The sequence below is a fragment of the Natator depressus genome, chromosome 9 (genome assembly GCF_965152275.1).
Source record: "Natator depressus isolate rNatDep1 chromosome 9, rNatDep2.hap1, whole genome shotgun sequence".
NCBI classification, from domain to species: Eukaryota; Metazoa; Chordata; order Testudines; family Cheloniidae; genus Natator; species Natator depressus.
Window position 1 is genome coordinate 63,831,391 of NC_134242.1, and position 12,565 is coordinate 63,843,955.

The 12,565-nt window shown below is 48.2% G+C and overlaps 1 protein-coding gene across 1 annotated transcript; it reads right to left on the reverse strand.

Moving 5' to 3' along the window:
• Nucleotides 1-1,780: 1,780 nt before the first annotated feature.
• On the reverse strand, nt 1,781-5,923 carry RPL36A (ribosomal protein L36a). Its single transcript, XM_074963099.1, has 5 exons — nt 5,817-5,923; nt 5,155-5,260; nt 4,756-4,823; nt 2,406-2,528; nt 1,781-1,850 (listed from the first exon to the last, which is right to left on the reverse strand). The coding sequence occupies exons 1-5, from the start codon at nt 5,817-5,819 to the stop codon at nt 1,830-1,832; spliced, it is 321 nt and encodes a 106-aa protein (XP_074819200.1). The 5' UTR covers nt 5,820-5,923; the 3' UTR covers nt 1,781-1,829.
• Between the last annotated feature and the right edge of the window lie 6,642 nt (nt 5,924-12,565).

Consider the following 12,565-nt stretch of genomic DNA (forward strand, 5'->3'; position numbering starts at 1 on the left):
TGTCAACAGGCCTAAAGGTGCTAAATTTGCATGCAAAATTGCTACAGGAACCTGTATCCTATCAACGACTTGCTTAAGATGCTACTCTAAACCTCCACTGCAAGCAACAGCTTAGTTATAAAAGCTGTATTTTTGAATTCCAGTCAAAAAATCATCCCATTAGTAGTCTATAGCTGACACACTATTCTGTTACAAAACATGGAAGGAGTTTCCCCTCCTCCTAATGCTGTAAAAGTTATGCTAGAAGAGGCATATACACTAAAACTTAATAGAGCTACCTTCCTGTTGCTGCATATGAAGAATCTCAGTTGTGTGTGGGTAGAGATACGTTACCTTTTTTTCCTGCCAAAGTTTAGTTTAGTACCACGTGGAATTTTACAGAGATGCTGCCAGATGCTCCTTGGCATCCTCTATACAGTTTAGATTTAAGAAAACCAGAGGCCTCCTCTCCTTTGAAGTAGGTCAGTATCTAAGAACATCACCTGCTATTCCTATTCTGATGGATCTCGTTGACCTTTTTTAATGCTAGCCGGCAGTCTGTAACCTTCACACATGGATTTAGTGCTTTATTAATGTAAAGGAATCTGGGTTGGTGTTAAGTGCTGGTGTGAAACAGAAAGCTAGCCAGGTTTCTCTCAAGCCTATGCCCAAGGATGGGATCAGGCCAAACATTTTAAACACTTGCTTCTAGCTGAATGGGCTAATGAGACATTCCCTTTCCAAGACGGAAGGTGAAGCAGAGCACAGGCTAAATACATGAAGCTTAGCCCATACAATTCTGCTCATCTGAGCTACAAGCAGCACGTTCACATCTATCAACAGCAATAAATGATGGCTGCCTAAAAATGGTACTGCAAAGAGGAGGTGAATCGGTCACAGTGAAATCTCTACATTTGTATTAGGGCAGCTAGACCCTGCCACAAGGGCCTTTGTACATTTACTCCCTATAATTTTCAGTTTACTACTAGTGCTTGTAGAGAAGAGGGATCTAAAATGAGGCCAGCGCTATATATCTGTAGCATAAGGAATGAGGCCATCTGCTTTTCAGTAGGCTCAGCAAAAGCCAAGCCAGCCCTCCCCTATGCATTAGGACCATCACTTAGGGGATGAGCTGATCTTACCCACCCCTCCCTTTCCTCTAAAAGCACTTAATACAAGGTAAGGGTAAGGCCTGATCCATGCAAACTGTATCACTATAATAAAGGTGAGATTTTATACAATTTAGTTAAACTGCTGCAGCTTTGTATACCGACATCAATTTAACTCTGCCTTAAAGTGGTTTAGCTTGTGGCCATAAATTTTCAGAAAGAAGCAAAACTACTGAAGCAGGTTTAAAACAGGTAAGTGGTCACATACCACAGTTTGCACTAATTTAACTAAATCAATTAAGGGTAACCAGTGCAACTTCGGTTTCGATGGTCCCATGAGTCGTATACATAGACACAGCCCTACCTTCTACTCCCATTTGTAGAAGTAAAGGACCTGGAAGAGTAGCAACATGTGGCTTCCACACCACATTGGTACATCAGACTGGTAGGCCCTAAGCAACGTCCCAGGAGTTGACACCTATGAGTGTGGATTAAAAAGTTTCTCTAGCTGCAGGTAGAATTTATTCTAAAACCTCTTTTTAGGCAGCATCAGCCCATACAGAAGCAAATGTTCAACCACTGGTGAGATTTCCCAGTCCTGGAGAACTTTATTCCCAGCAGCAGCTCCCATTTGAGTTTGATACACCCAGAAGTCCCTCCCTAGCAATAAGGAAATATACAAGAGCAGCAGATTCTTTCCACCTACTTTAATGGATTCCATAACAATGAACAAGACTGAGTTTAGAACTGGATCACCTGGCCCTGTAAGAGAGAAAAGACTGACTGAGTATGTGCAATACAGAACCCTACCACAAACATTTCAACTCGCCTCAGAGACTTCTATGGAGCATTATTCAAACAGCACCCTCTCACAGTCATTCTGAAAATCCATTGACTAACACTGCTCTCCCTGCCAAAAGCCAACTCTGCATCCTCATTAGTTTCTCCATTAAACAGTTACATCCAATGAGCAGCAGGATCTTTACATTAATATAGAGGTGGCTAATATCTGCTGGCCAGCTCTGGAAGTGTAGTTTTCTCACCATGCTCAGCACTGAAGTGGCCACCCAGTCCACAGCTTTCAGAGTGGTAGCCGTGTTAGTCTGTATCAGCAGCAAGAACGAGGAGTCCTTGTGGCACCTCACAGACTAACAAATTTTTATTTGAGCATAAGCTTTCGTGCATCTGATGAAGTGGGCTTTAGCCCACGAAAGCTTATGCTCAAATAAATGTGTTAGTCTCTAAGGTGCCACAAGTGGTCCTTGTTCAGTCCACAGCTTAACTTTCACCAGCAAACCCCTCAGCACATAAACATACCTTTCTCTTCTTGTCTCCTCCCAGCTCAAAGTGCTTGCACCTCTTAATGGCCAGCATTCTTTTGGACCTGCAGTTGGGCTCCACACACTCAAGCCTCAGAACAATCTTCTTTGTGGTCTTGGCCTGGAGAGAGAAAGACAGTGAACAGAATATTCCCAGTAGCAGGCAAAGCCAGCCATCATTTAGCCCTAGAGAGAAACAGCTCCTCCTGACATGTACACAGCAGGTTAGGCGCTCCAAGGCCTTTTGGGAACAAAAACCCAGCAACCTTGGGAGTTTGGAGACAAGAAATCTGGGAAACAAATTCAACTTCCTCTTCGGAATGAAGAGCACAGAGCTGACAAAACCATGGGACCAGTTTCCCAGCACAGATCTGTTACCACATTTCAGTTCTGGGCTGCAATATTCTGTCCATCCACAGGTTCTAGTCTGGGTCCTACAGATTACTGGTAATCCTAACCAGGAGCACACCACTTTTACCACTGGCTACTCAAATAATAGTTTCCAAAACTACCAAACAAGCCAGATTATACGATGGTTCTGACAGACATGAAACTACACTGAACACACTCATCCTTCTGCTTGTAACCCAAGGACTCCAATCCATATGGCAGTCACCAACTGTGCCACGCACCCAGTATGCTACCACTACTTTGCAACGTCTCTCCCTAAGCTCCTAATAAACTGCGGGGGGGGGGGGGGGGGCGGGCGCAAACTTTTTGGCCAGAGGGCCACATCGGGGTTGCGAAATGGTATGGAGGGCCAGGTAGGGAAGGCTGTGCCTCTGCAAACAGCCTGGCCCCTGACCCCTATCCGCCCCCTCCCACTTCACACCCCCCTCAGAACCCCCGACACATCCAACCGCCCCCTCCCAGGACTCCCCAGGACTCAACCCCCATCCATCCCCCCTGCTCCCTGTCCCCTATCCACACCCCCACCTCCTGACAGGCCCCCTGCCCCATCCAACCCCCCCACCCCACATCCCCTGACTGCTCCCCTAGAACCCCCCCATCCAACCCCCCTACTCCCTGTCCCCACCTCCCAGGACCCCCCATAACCTCCCCCCCAAACCTCCGCTCCCTGACTAACCCCCAGGACCTCCTGCCCCTTATCCAACCCCCCCCCCCCCCTTACCATGCCGCTCAGAGCGGCAGGACAGGCTTATTGGAAAGCCTGGGAGGTGGGCGGGCACAAGCCCTGTTGCCCACACAGCTGCAGGGGAGGAGGGACAGTGGGGGAGGGGCCAGGGCTACCCTCCCTGACCAGGAGCTCAGGGGCCAGGCAGGATGGTCCCGCGGGTCGGATGTGGCCCATAGTTTGCCCACCTCTGTAACAGACCCAAGCAATACTGAAAAGCCACCAGTCTTAAAGGATGACCTGCAAATGAAAACATCTGGGTTGTGCCTGTGTTATAAAGACCTGGAAAAAAAGTTATGGGGGGTAATTTTGCTTTTTTTAAAATTACATTAGAAATTTCAATCTTTTTCCTGGAAGGTGAGAGAGGACCAGAAAACTGATACGCTGAGTTCACCAGTCCCCATTATCAGACACATCTAATGAATCTTCCAGCAGAAGCAGAAATCCAGACATGACACTCCAGATATTTCTATGGTTATAACAAAAGTAAACCTCCCCATGCATTTTTTAAAAGAAGGGTAGTTCTCCAAGCATCCTTTATACCTATGAAGCAGTGATTTCCCCCCTCAGATCACCTTTAACATACAGTCTTAGGCCTGGGCTACACAGTTGTTGCACTGTAGAACTTTTTTTTTTTTAAAGCAACAATCATATCCCTAACCAAAATAGTTATAATCGTAAATCTCTTATTGTTGACACTGTTTATAGACAATGGGTTTTTAAAATTCTTTCAGTCATAACAATTTAAGGTATCAGCAATATGAGCAAGTGAAAGGGGTACAATTTCTATCCCCATTATGTCCCTTTAAAAAAGTGAATGGGACGGCCATTCCCTTCTGTCATTCAAAACACATTGGCCAGCCCAAAAGTGTGATGTGCCCACTCACTAAACAAAGGCATGCTACTGCTACCATGAGGAAAAATTCCCATTTGGCCAAGGAGCAGCAGAGGAAAGAAATGAATTCAGGCACAAAAGGGCAAAACCTGTCATCAATACAAGTTGCTGAGCCTCAGCAAGATTACACTCACTGCACCCAGTCTAGACCCATGCCAACATGCATTGACATCCCTACCCAAGGCTACCTACACATGCTATGAGTCTCTACTCAACAAAGATGTGAGGGTGTAGGAGTCCTCTGAATTACCTCTCTTCACCAGAGCACATGAAATTGACCAGAGGGTTTCAACACCCTCTTTCCTTTAGCGTGCTCACCTTCTTACGGAAGATTGGCTTTGTCTGACCACCATAACCACTCTGCTTCCGATCATATCTCCTCTTTCCTGTGGGGAAGAAACAAAACTCTTCAGGCAAACATTTGAAACTCATGAATGTCCAAGGATCCCAGGAGCCTCCACCCCATAATCACTGTAGATCATTAAACAGTTATGAGACCTAACGAATTCTTCACACATATCCACACCATTACCCCATGTGCTGATTACCTCAGGAGCAATACATTACCCACAGCTGGGATTCAAACCTCCTGGGCTCCCACTGCCAGCAGTAATCACAACCCCATTACTGCGCACACTGGTGGCATATCTCACAGAGTAATAAATTCCTGCCTCCCACTGGCAAATTAACCTAGAAACACACTGATGTGCCCCTTACCCTGAGCATAGAGAGAGTCCTTTCCCTTCTTGTACTGGGTCACTTTGTGGGGCTGGTGCTTGCCACATTTCTTGCAGTAAGTCCTGCGGGTTTTGGGGACGTTCACCTAGCAGAGAACAGTGTCAGCATGTTAGAATAACTGCCATGTAACCTGCCTAGGGTGTCCAAGCATTGCATCCAACGCAGGGCTAAGCGTGAGCAATATTACCCTGCCCCTTTTCTCCCCAGGCCACTGGGATTACAGCCAGTGTACGAGTGCCTCCCTCTCCCGGCACAGGCAGGCGGTGCCCACCAACCCGACACAGCAGGTAAAGCGAAGGGAGGTGCGAGATGCCACCCAGCCCCGAACAATGCAGCCAGCACAGTGCCGAGTGAGCGCTCCCGGCCCACGCCACCACAGGCTCGGCTAATGGAGGGGAGACGGGCCCGCGGCGGCTCCGCTCCCCGGGGCCAGCGACCCCCTCCTGCCTCTCCTGGCACCCGGCTCCCGAGAGCGGACAGGGCCCCCACCCACACGACCGAGCCGCGGCGGGATCCCCCGGATCGGCCCCGGCCGAGTGCCTCCACCGCGGCTCCCCGAAGCAAGTGGCCCGGCCCCAGGCTCAGGCGGGCGATCCCCGAGGCGGATGGCGGCGGATACACCCAGAGCATCCCCCTCTCACCATCCTGCCAGCGACGGCACGGAAAGAAGGAACCACACCCGGAACCGGAAGAGAATAAACACTCGGGCGGAACAATAGAGTGACAGTGGCGAACCAGAGCGCCGGATGGCGACCATAGAGTGTGACGGCAGCGAGAAGTGCGCCACCTACTGGAGAGAAGTAGATATTGATGAGAAGGATAAAAGGAGGCCGTTCATTGGTTGGAACGATCTTGTCTGGGCCAGTATGGGCCATAAAGATGAAGGAGCGCCTCTGATTGGTTGAGCTCCTTCCCAGCGTGTGGGAGAGGAGGCTGGAGGGGGTTGTGTGTGACAATTAAATGCCTCAGCTGTATGTGCAAAAGGTGCATTGCACGTGCCAGATGCACTGCATGACCTGTGTGCGGGCATGTCTGTATTTGCACTGCATCCACAGGCTGTGGGTGCAGCTGGGGGTCCTCTAGTTGTACATGAGGCCTGAGAGATGACACTGGAGTCAATGGCAGTTGCAGGTCTCAGGCGCGAGTGTGCAGAGTTCAGCTCCCCCACCTGGGGATTTCAGTATGTTCTTCAGGGAAATGGATGTAGTTTGTGGAGTAAAACCGCCCCATCCATTATTCCTAAGCGTTACCAACCCTTTCCACAGACAGAACACGTGCAAAGGTGTAGCTCATTCCATCCCATACCAAAGGGGTGTCTACTGGGGAATGAAATCCTTAAATGACGAAGTATCAGGGGGTAGCCATTTTAGTCTGTATCCACAAAAACAACAAGGAGTCCAGTGGCACCTTAAAGACTAACAGATTCATTTAGGTATAAGCTTTCGTGGATCTGAAGAAGTGTTTTTTTACCCACGAAACCTTATGCCCAAATAAATCTGTTAGACCTGGTCTACAGTACGCGGTTATTTCAGAATTAGCTGAGTTACCTCGAAATAAAACTGGTTCCGTCCACGCGACCAAACCAGTTTTTTCGATTTAAAGGGCTCTTTACTCCGATTTCTGTACTCCACCGCGGCAAGTGGAGTAGCGCTAAAATCGAGATCGCAGTTCCGGGTTACAGGTACTGTGGACGCAATTCGACAATATTGGCCTCCGGGAGCTATCCCAGAATGCTCCCTTGTGACCGCTCTGGACAACACTCTGAACTCCGATGCACTAGCCAGGTAGGCAGTAAAAGCCCCGGGAACTTTTGAATTTCCTGTTTGGTCACCATCAGCACAGGTGACCATCAGCACAGTCCACCATCACAGGCGACCATGCAGAGTCCACCATCACAGGCGACCATGCAGAGTCCACCATCACAGGCGACCATGCAGAGTCCACCATCTCAAGAGACCACGCAGTCCCGGATTCACAGACGAGCTCCAGCATGGTCCGAACGGGAGGTACTGGATCTCATTGCATGTTGGGGAGATGAATCTGTTATGGCAGAACTACGTTCCAAAAAAAGGAACGCAAATACGTTTGCTAAAGTCTCCAGGGCCATGACAGAAAGAGGCTACTCCAGGGACACAGAACAGTGTCGTACAAAAATCAAGGAGCTCAGGCAAGCGTACCAAAAAGCCAGGGAGGCAAACAGGCACTCTGGATCACAGCCCCATGCATGCCACTTCTACCGTGAGCTGCATGCAATTATGGGGGGTGACGACACCACTACCCCACCATTGTCCATGGACACCTGCAAGGGGGGAGTAGCACGGAGCAAGGAGGATGAGTTTTTGGAGGACGAAGAGGAGGAGGAGGAGGAGGAGGAGGACAGTGCACAGGTGGCAAGTGGGGACTCTGTTTCCCCCCTAGCCAGAAACTATTCTTAACGCTGGAGCCAATAGCCTCCCCCTACTCCCAAAGCATGCTCCCAGACCATGACCCTGGAGAAGGCACTTCTGGTGAGTGACAGCTTGATTGGAGCCACCCTGTGGGGGGTGGGGGGAAACCCAGCCATGCTGGGCTGTTCGCCTTTAGTTTAAAGGGCTTGTCCCTTCTCAGAGCCTCATTGGAGCCACGCTGGGCTGTTTGCGTTTAGTTTAAAGGGCTCATCCCTGCTTAGAGCCTCATCAGAGCCCCGCAGTGTGTGTGTGGGGGGGGGCGGGGGAGGGAGGGTGTTGTGTGAAGCGATCATCCCAGAGAGCCCACAGGCTGCCTGCAAGCTGAATTCTGTTGCTTGGCCACATGTGATGGCTTACTCACACCAAAGTGGCAGGCACTTCAGTATAGGAGGCAAAATGCGACCTTGTACAGAAAGAATATGTGCTGTGTACTATGAATTACCTGTTTCACCGAGAAACAGTGTCCCCTTTGTTCTCTAAAATTTATCTTTTAAAATACTACCCTCCCTTTTTCTCCTCCTGCAGCAGGTGCAAATGTTTCAGTGTGGCCCCTATCTACTCCATCCCAAAGGCTGGTCCAGATTAGAAGGCGGAAAAAATGAACTCGGGACGACATGTTCGCCGAGCTCATGCAGTCCTCCTGCACTGATAGGGTCCAGTTGAATGCGTGGAGGCAAACAATTGCAGAGTCACGTAAAGCGTTATATGTATACGAAGAGAGGAGGGACACACGCAATGAGAGCAGGCAGGATGCTATGGTCAAGCTCATGGGGGAGCAAACTGACATGCTCCGCTGTATGGTGGATCTAATGCGGGAAAGGCAGCAAGACCACAGACTGCCGCTGCAGGCCCTGAATAACCGCCCTCCCTCCTCCTCAAGTTCCATAGCCTCCTCACCCAGATGCCCAAGAACACGGGGGGGGAGGGGGTGGGGGCGGGCGGAAGGGGGAGGCTACAGGGACTCACACAGTCAACCCCAGAGGATTGCACAAGCAGCAGAAAGCTGGCATATCCTAAATTTTGATTTGGTTTCTGGAATTGTCCTTCTCTCCTCCTCCACCCCCCTAATCCTCCCACCCCCTAGCTTCTGATTTTTCTCAATGTTTTGTGCAACAAATAATAAAGAACGTTTTTTAAACAATTGTGACTTTATTTCCTTTAATATATATATAGGGGGTGGGTAACTTTAAGAGAAACAAACACAACTCTCACACAGTACTCTGGCCAGTCATGAAACTGGCTTTCAAAGCTTCTCTGATGTGCAGCGTGCCCTGCTGTGCTCTTCTAATCGCCCTGTTGTCTGGCTGTGCGAAACTGGCTGCCAGGCAAGTTGCCTCAACCTCCCACCCGGCCATAAACGTCTCCCCCTTACTCTCACAGATATTGTAGAGCACACAACAAGCAGCAATTACAATTGGAATATTGGTTGTGCTGAGATCTAACCGAGTCAGTAAACTGCGCCAGCATGCTTTCAAACGTCCAAACACACATTCTACCACCATTCTGCACTTGCTCAGCCTATAGTTGAACTGCTCCTTACTACTGTCCAGGGTGCCTGTGTACGGCTTCATGAGCCATGGCATTAAGGGGTAGGCTGGGTCCCCGAGGATAACTATAGGCATTTCAAAATCCCCAACAGTAATTTTCTGGTCTTCGAAGTAAGTCCCTTCCTGCAGCCGTTCAAACAGACCATAGTTCCTGAAGATATGAGTGTCATGCACCTTTCCCAGCCATCCCACATCGATGTCAGTGAAATGTCCCTTGTGATCCACCAGTGCTTGCAGCACCATGGAAAAGTACCCCTTGCGGTTTATGTACTAGCCGCCTCGGTGTTCCGGGGCCAAGATAGGGATATGTGTTCCATCTATCATCCCGCCACAGTTTGGGAACCCCAGCGCATTAAAGCCATCCACAATGGTCTGCACATTTCCCAAAGTCACTACCCTTGATAGCAGCTGGTCAATGACTGCATTGGCTACTTGCAGCACAGCAGCCCCCACAGTAGCTTTGCCCACTCCAAACTAATTCCCGACTGACTGTCGGGCGTTGCAAGCTTCCACAGGGCTATGGCCACTCGCTTCTCAACTGTTAGGGCTGCTCTCATTTTGTTGTCTTTGCGCTGCAGGGCAGGGGACAGCAAGTCACAAAGTTCCATGAAAGTGGCCCCACACATACAAAAGTTTCTCAGCCACTGGGAATCATCCCATACCTGCAACACTATGTGGTCCCACCAGTCTGTGCTTGTTTCCCGGGCCCAGAATCAGCGTTCCATGGCATGAACCTGGCCCAGCACCACCATGATCTCCCAATTGCCACATGCCGTGCTTCTATGAACGTCTGTGTCCATGTCCTCATCAGTATAGTAATTGCACTGTCGTCACTTCCTCGCCCGGTTATGCAGGTACTGCACATACTGCTGGATAATGCGTGCGGTATTTACAATGGTCAAAACTGCAGTGGAGATCTGATCGGGCTCCATAGCTATGGTGCCTGCATGGGTAATCCTGGAAAAAGGGAGCGAAATGTAGGAGTGCAGAGTGGTAGCGGAAGCTGTGCTGTTCGGTTCACGGTAGCCGAACAACGGCTGAAAATGGTTGTCTTCTGTGGCTTTCATGGAGGTGGTAGCCCAGGACAGACACCATGGAGAAGCTCAGAAGCGTGGCAATAGCGGGAGAGCAGAGTTGGCGGCAGAAGCTATGCTGCTCGGTTCACGATGGCTGAGCACAGTTGAGTTGGAGAGGTGGATTCACGGAGAGCAGCGGTGCACCGTCTGCTGAAAGAAGTATGGCGTCTGCACACCAAAAAGGCACAAAACAATTGTCTGCCATAGCTTTCTGACGACACACACCCAGAAACACCTGTGAGAATGTTTTTGCCCCATCATGCACTGGGAGCTTAACCCAGCATTCCAATGGGCGGTGGGGACTGCGGGAATGTTATACCAATAAAATAAAAACCAGCAGGATCTTATTAAAGGGAAAAAGGCAAAATACTACATTTATTGTGTATACAGAAAGAATCATAGTAAGCAGTTAGTTATAGCTATAACATTCCATTCAATTTCATATTTATTCACACATTCATTCATACAAACACACACACACACACAGGTTCTGCAAGGTTGTTATCATAGTTACCAGCCTTAGAGTTGCTCATGCCAAGCCACTGGCCAGGTGGCCTGGACACGAGGAGGGAGCAGGGCCTTGTCAGATGCTCATCTGATGCTTCTGGAAGTTGGTTTGCAGAATCAGACCCCAAAGTTCTCACTTTCTAGAGTCTATTTTTATAGGAATTTCTTCCTATGCCAGTCTATGGGAATTGCTTCATCATGCTGTTGCTGAATCAATCAGCAGATAGCACATTCCTGACGGCTCCACGCTGCCAGATGTTATCTTGTTCTTTGGTTCTCCCATTCTTGAGGCTGTTGGGTGGATTCCAGTCTGCCCTCCGAGGGTCCTCTGGTTATTTCCACTTGACACCTTCTTCAGCCGATGGACACTGGAATCTTAGGCTGGCACCTCCCTGATCATTCAGTTATTATCCACACCAAGCATCCATCCACATACATCCTCTATCTCTATTTTAATCACAATTGTTAATACAACAAAAGGGCGGGGAGTCTCTGGGTGCTGTTTCTGTTGTTACAGAGTATTGCTTTCAGTCTCTCTCTGTGTGAATTGCTTTGAGAACAGACTCTGTCTTAGAATGTACTAACGCAATTAGCAGCATAGAGGGAGAGAAACAGTACCAAAAACCAAGAGACCTCTTAATTAGTAATACCCTGGAATTTAAACTATGGGGAATCAAACTCATTTGTGATTTTAATACAGAACTTCTTTAATATGGTCCAACATAATCCCCCTTTTGACATTAATATTTATAATCGTCAGTGTCACTTTCTATGTAGCCTATTCAAGAGAAGGTACTGTGAGGCAATTTGAGTTTGTGATTCCAATTCATCCACATACATGATCCTAGTGATGTATCTTTACTACAAGGTTCTGGGGCAACAGGCAAGGTGAGGCACACCCACTTTTGAGGAGTCCATTCGGTACAACCTCTAGTGTCCAATAGCTTCCCTCCCTCCCCAGCCCACTGGCTTGAGGTCCAGGGTAGCCAGAAGGATCCCATGTGTAATATGGGGAGTGGGCTAACCTTCAATACCTTTGCCTCCAGGGACTGTTGGTGTGCAATTTTGACAACAATTTCTCCCATTAACAAGTCTGGTTTTACAATACTGGAAACATATTGCATTCATTCATATTGATAAGTGTCAAACGATCTCTTTCTTTGTTTTAACAAATGCATCAAACCCTTAATATTTCCCAATATGACCCAGAACATTTTGTGTTCCAAAGTAGCTAGGGCAAGTATCTGCATTTCAGTGCATCCCATAGCTATGGCTGTGTAGTTTCCTATTTCTAATTTTTTTTTCTTATGCATAAGCCATGTGGTAGTATTAAGCCATTACCAAAGATTCCATCGGCCTTTTAGGTCACCCAGACCAATTTGGACCAAGTCTACATTGGCATGTAGACTACATTTTGTATCAGGCTGTCCTGTAGCTGGGACAGAGAGCTTAATTTATTTTTAATTACCTGCAGGTCTTTAGTATTTTTTTTTAAACACACAACAGTGCTAGCAACACGACAAAACACAAGACAAAACATAGAACACAAATTCTTATTGTGACAGTAGATTCATGGTATTGGGTTGCTCTTCAGCTGGCATCAGCTTTTCCTGATTTTCTGAAAGACAAAAAGAACATGTTTCTACCCCTTTTGGGGTGGCAGATTATTGCTTAAAATATTTCTTTTACAAATACCCTTGCTGATTGCAGGCAAAACAGAAGAATTACCCCCACATTTTCCTGTTTTTGTTCTATAGGCAGGCCAGGTTTCAATGGTTTCTATCTTTTAAGGGTTATGGGGAAATTATCCCAC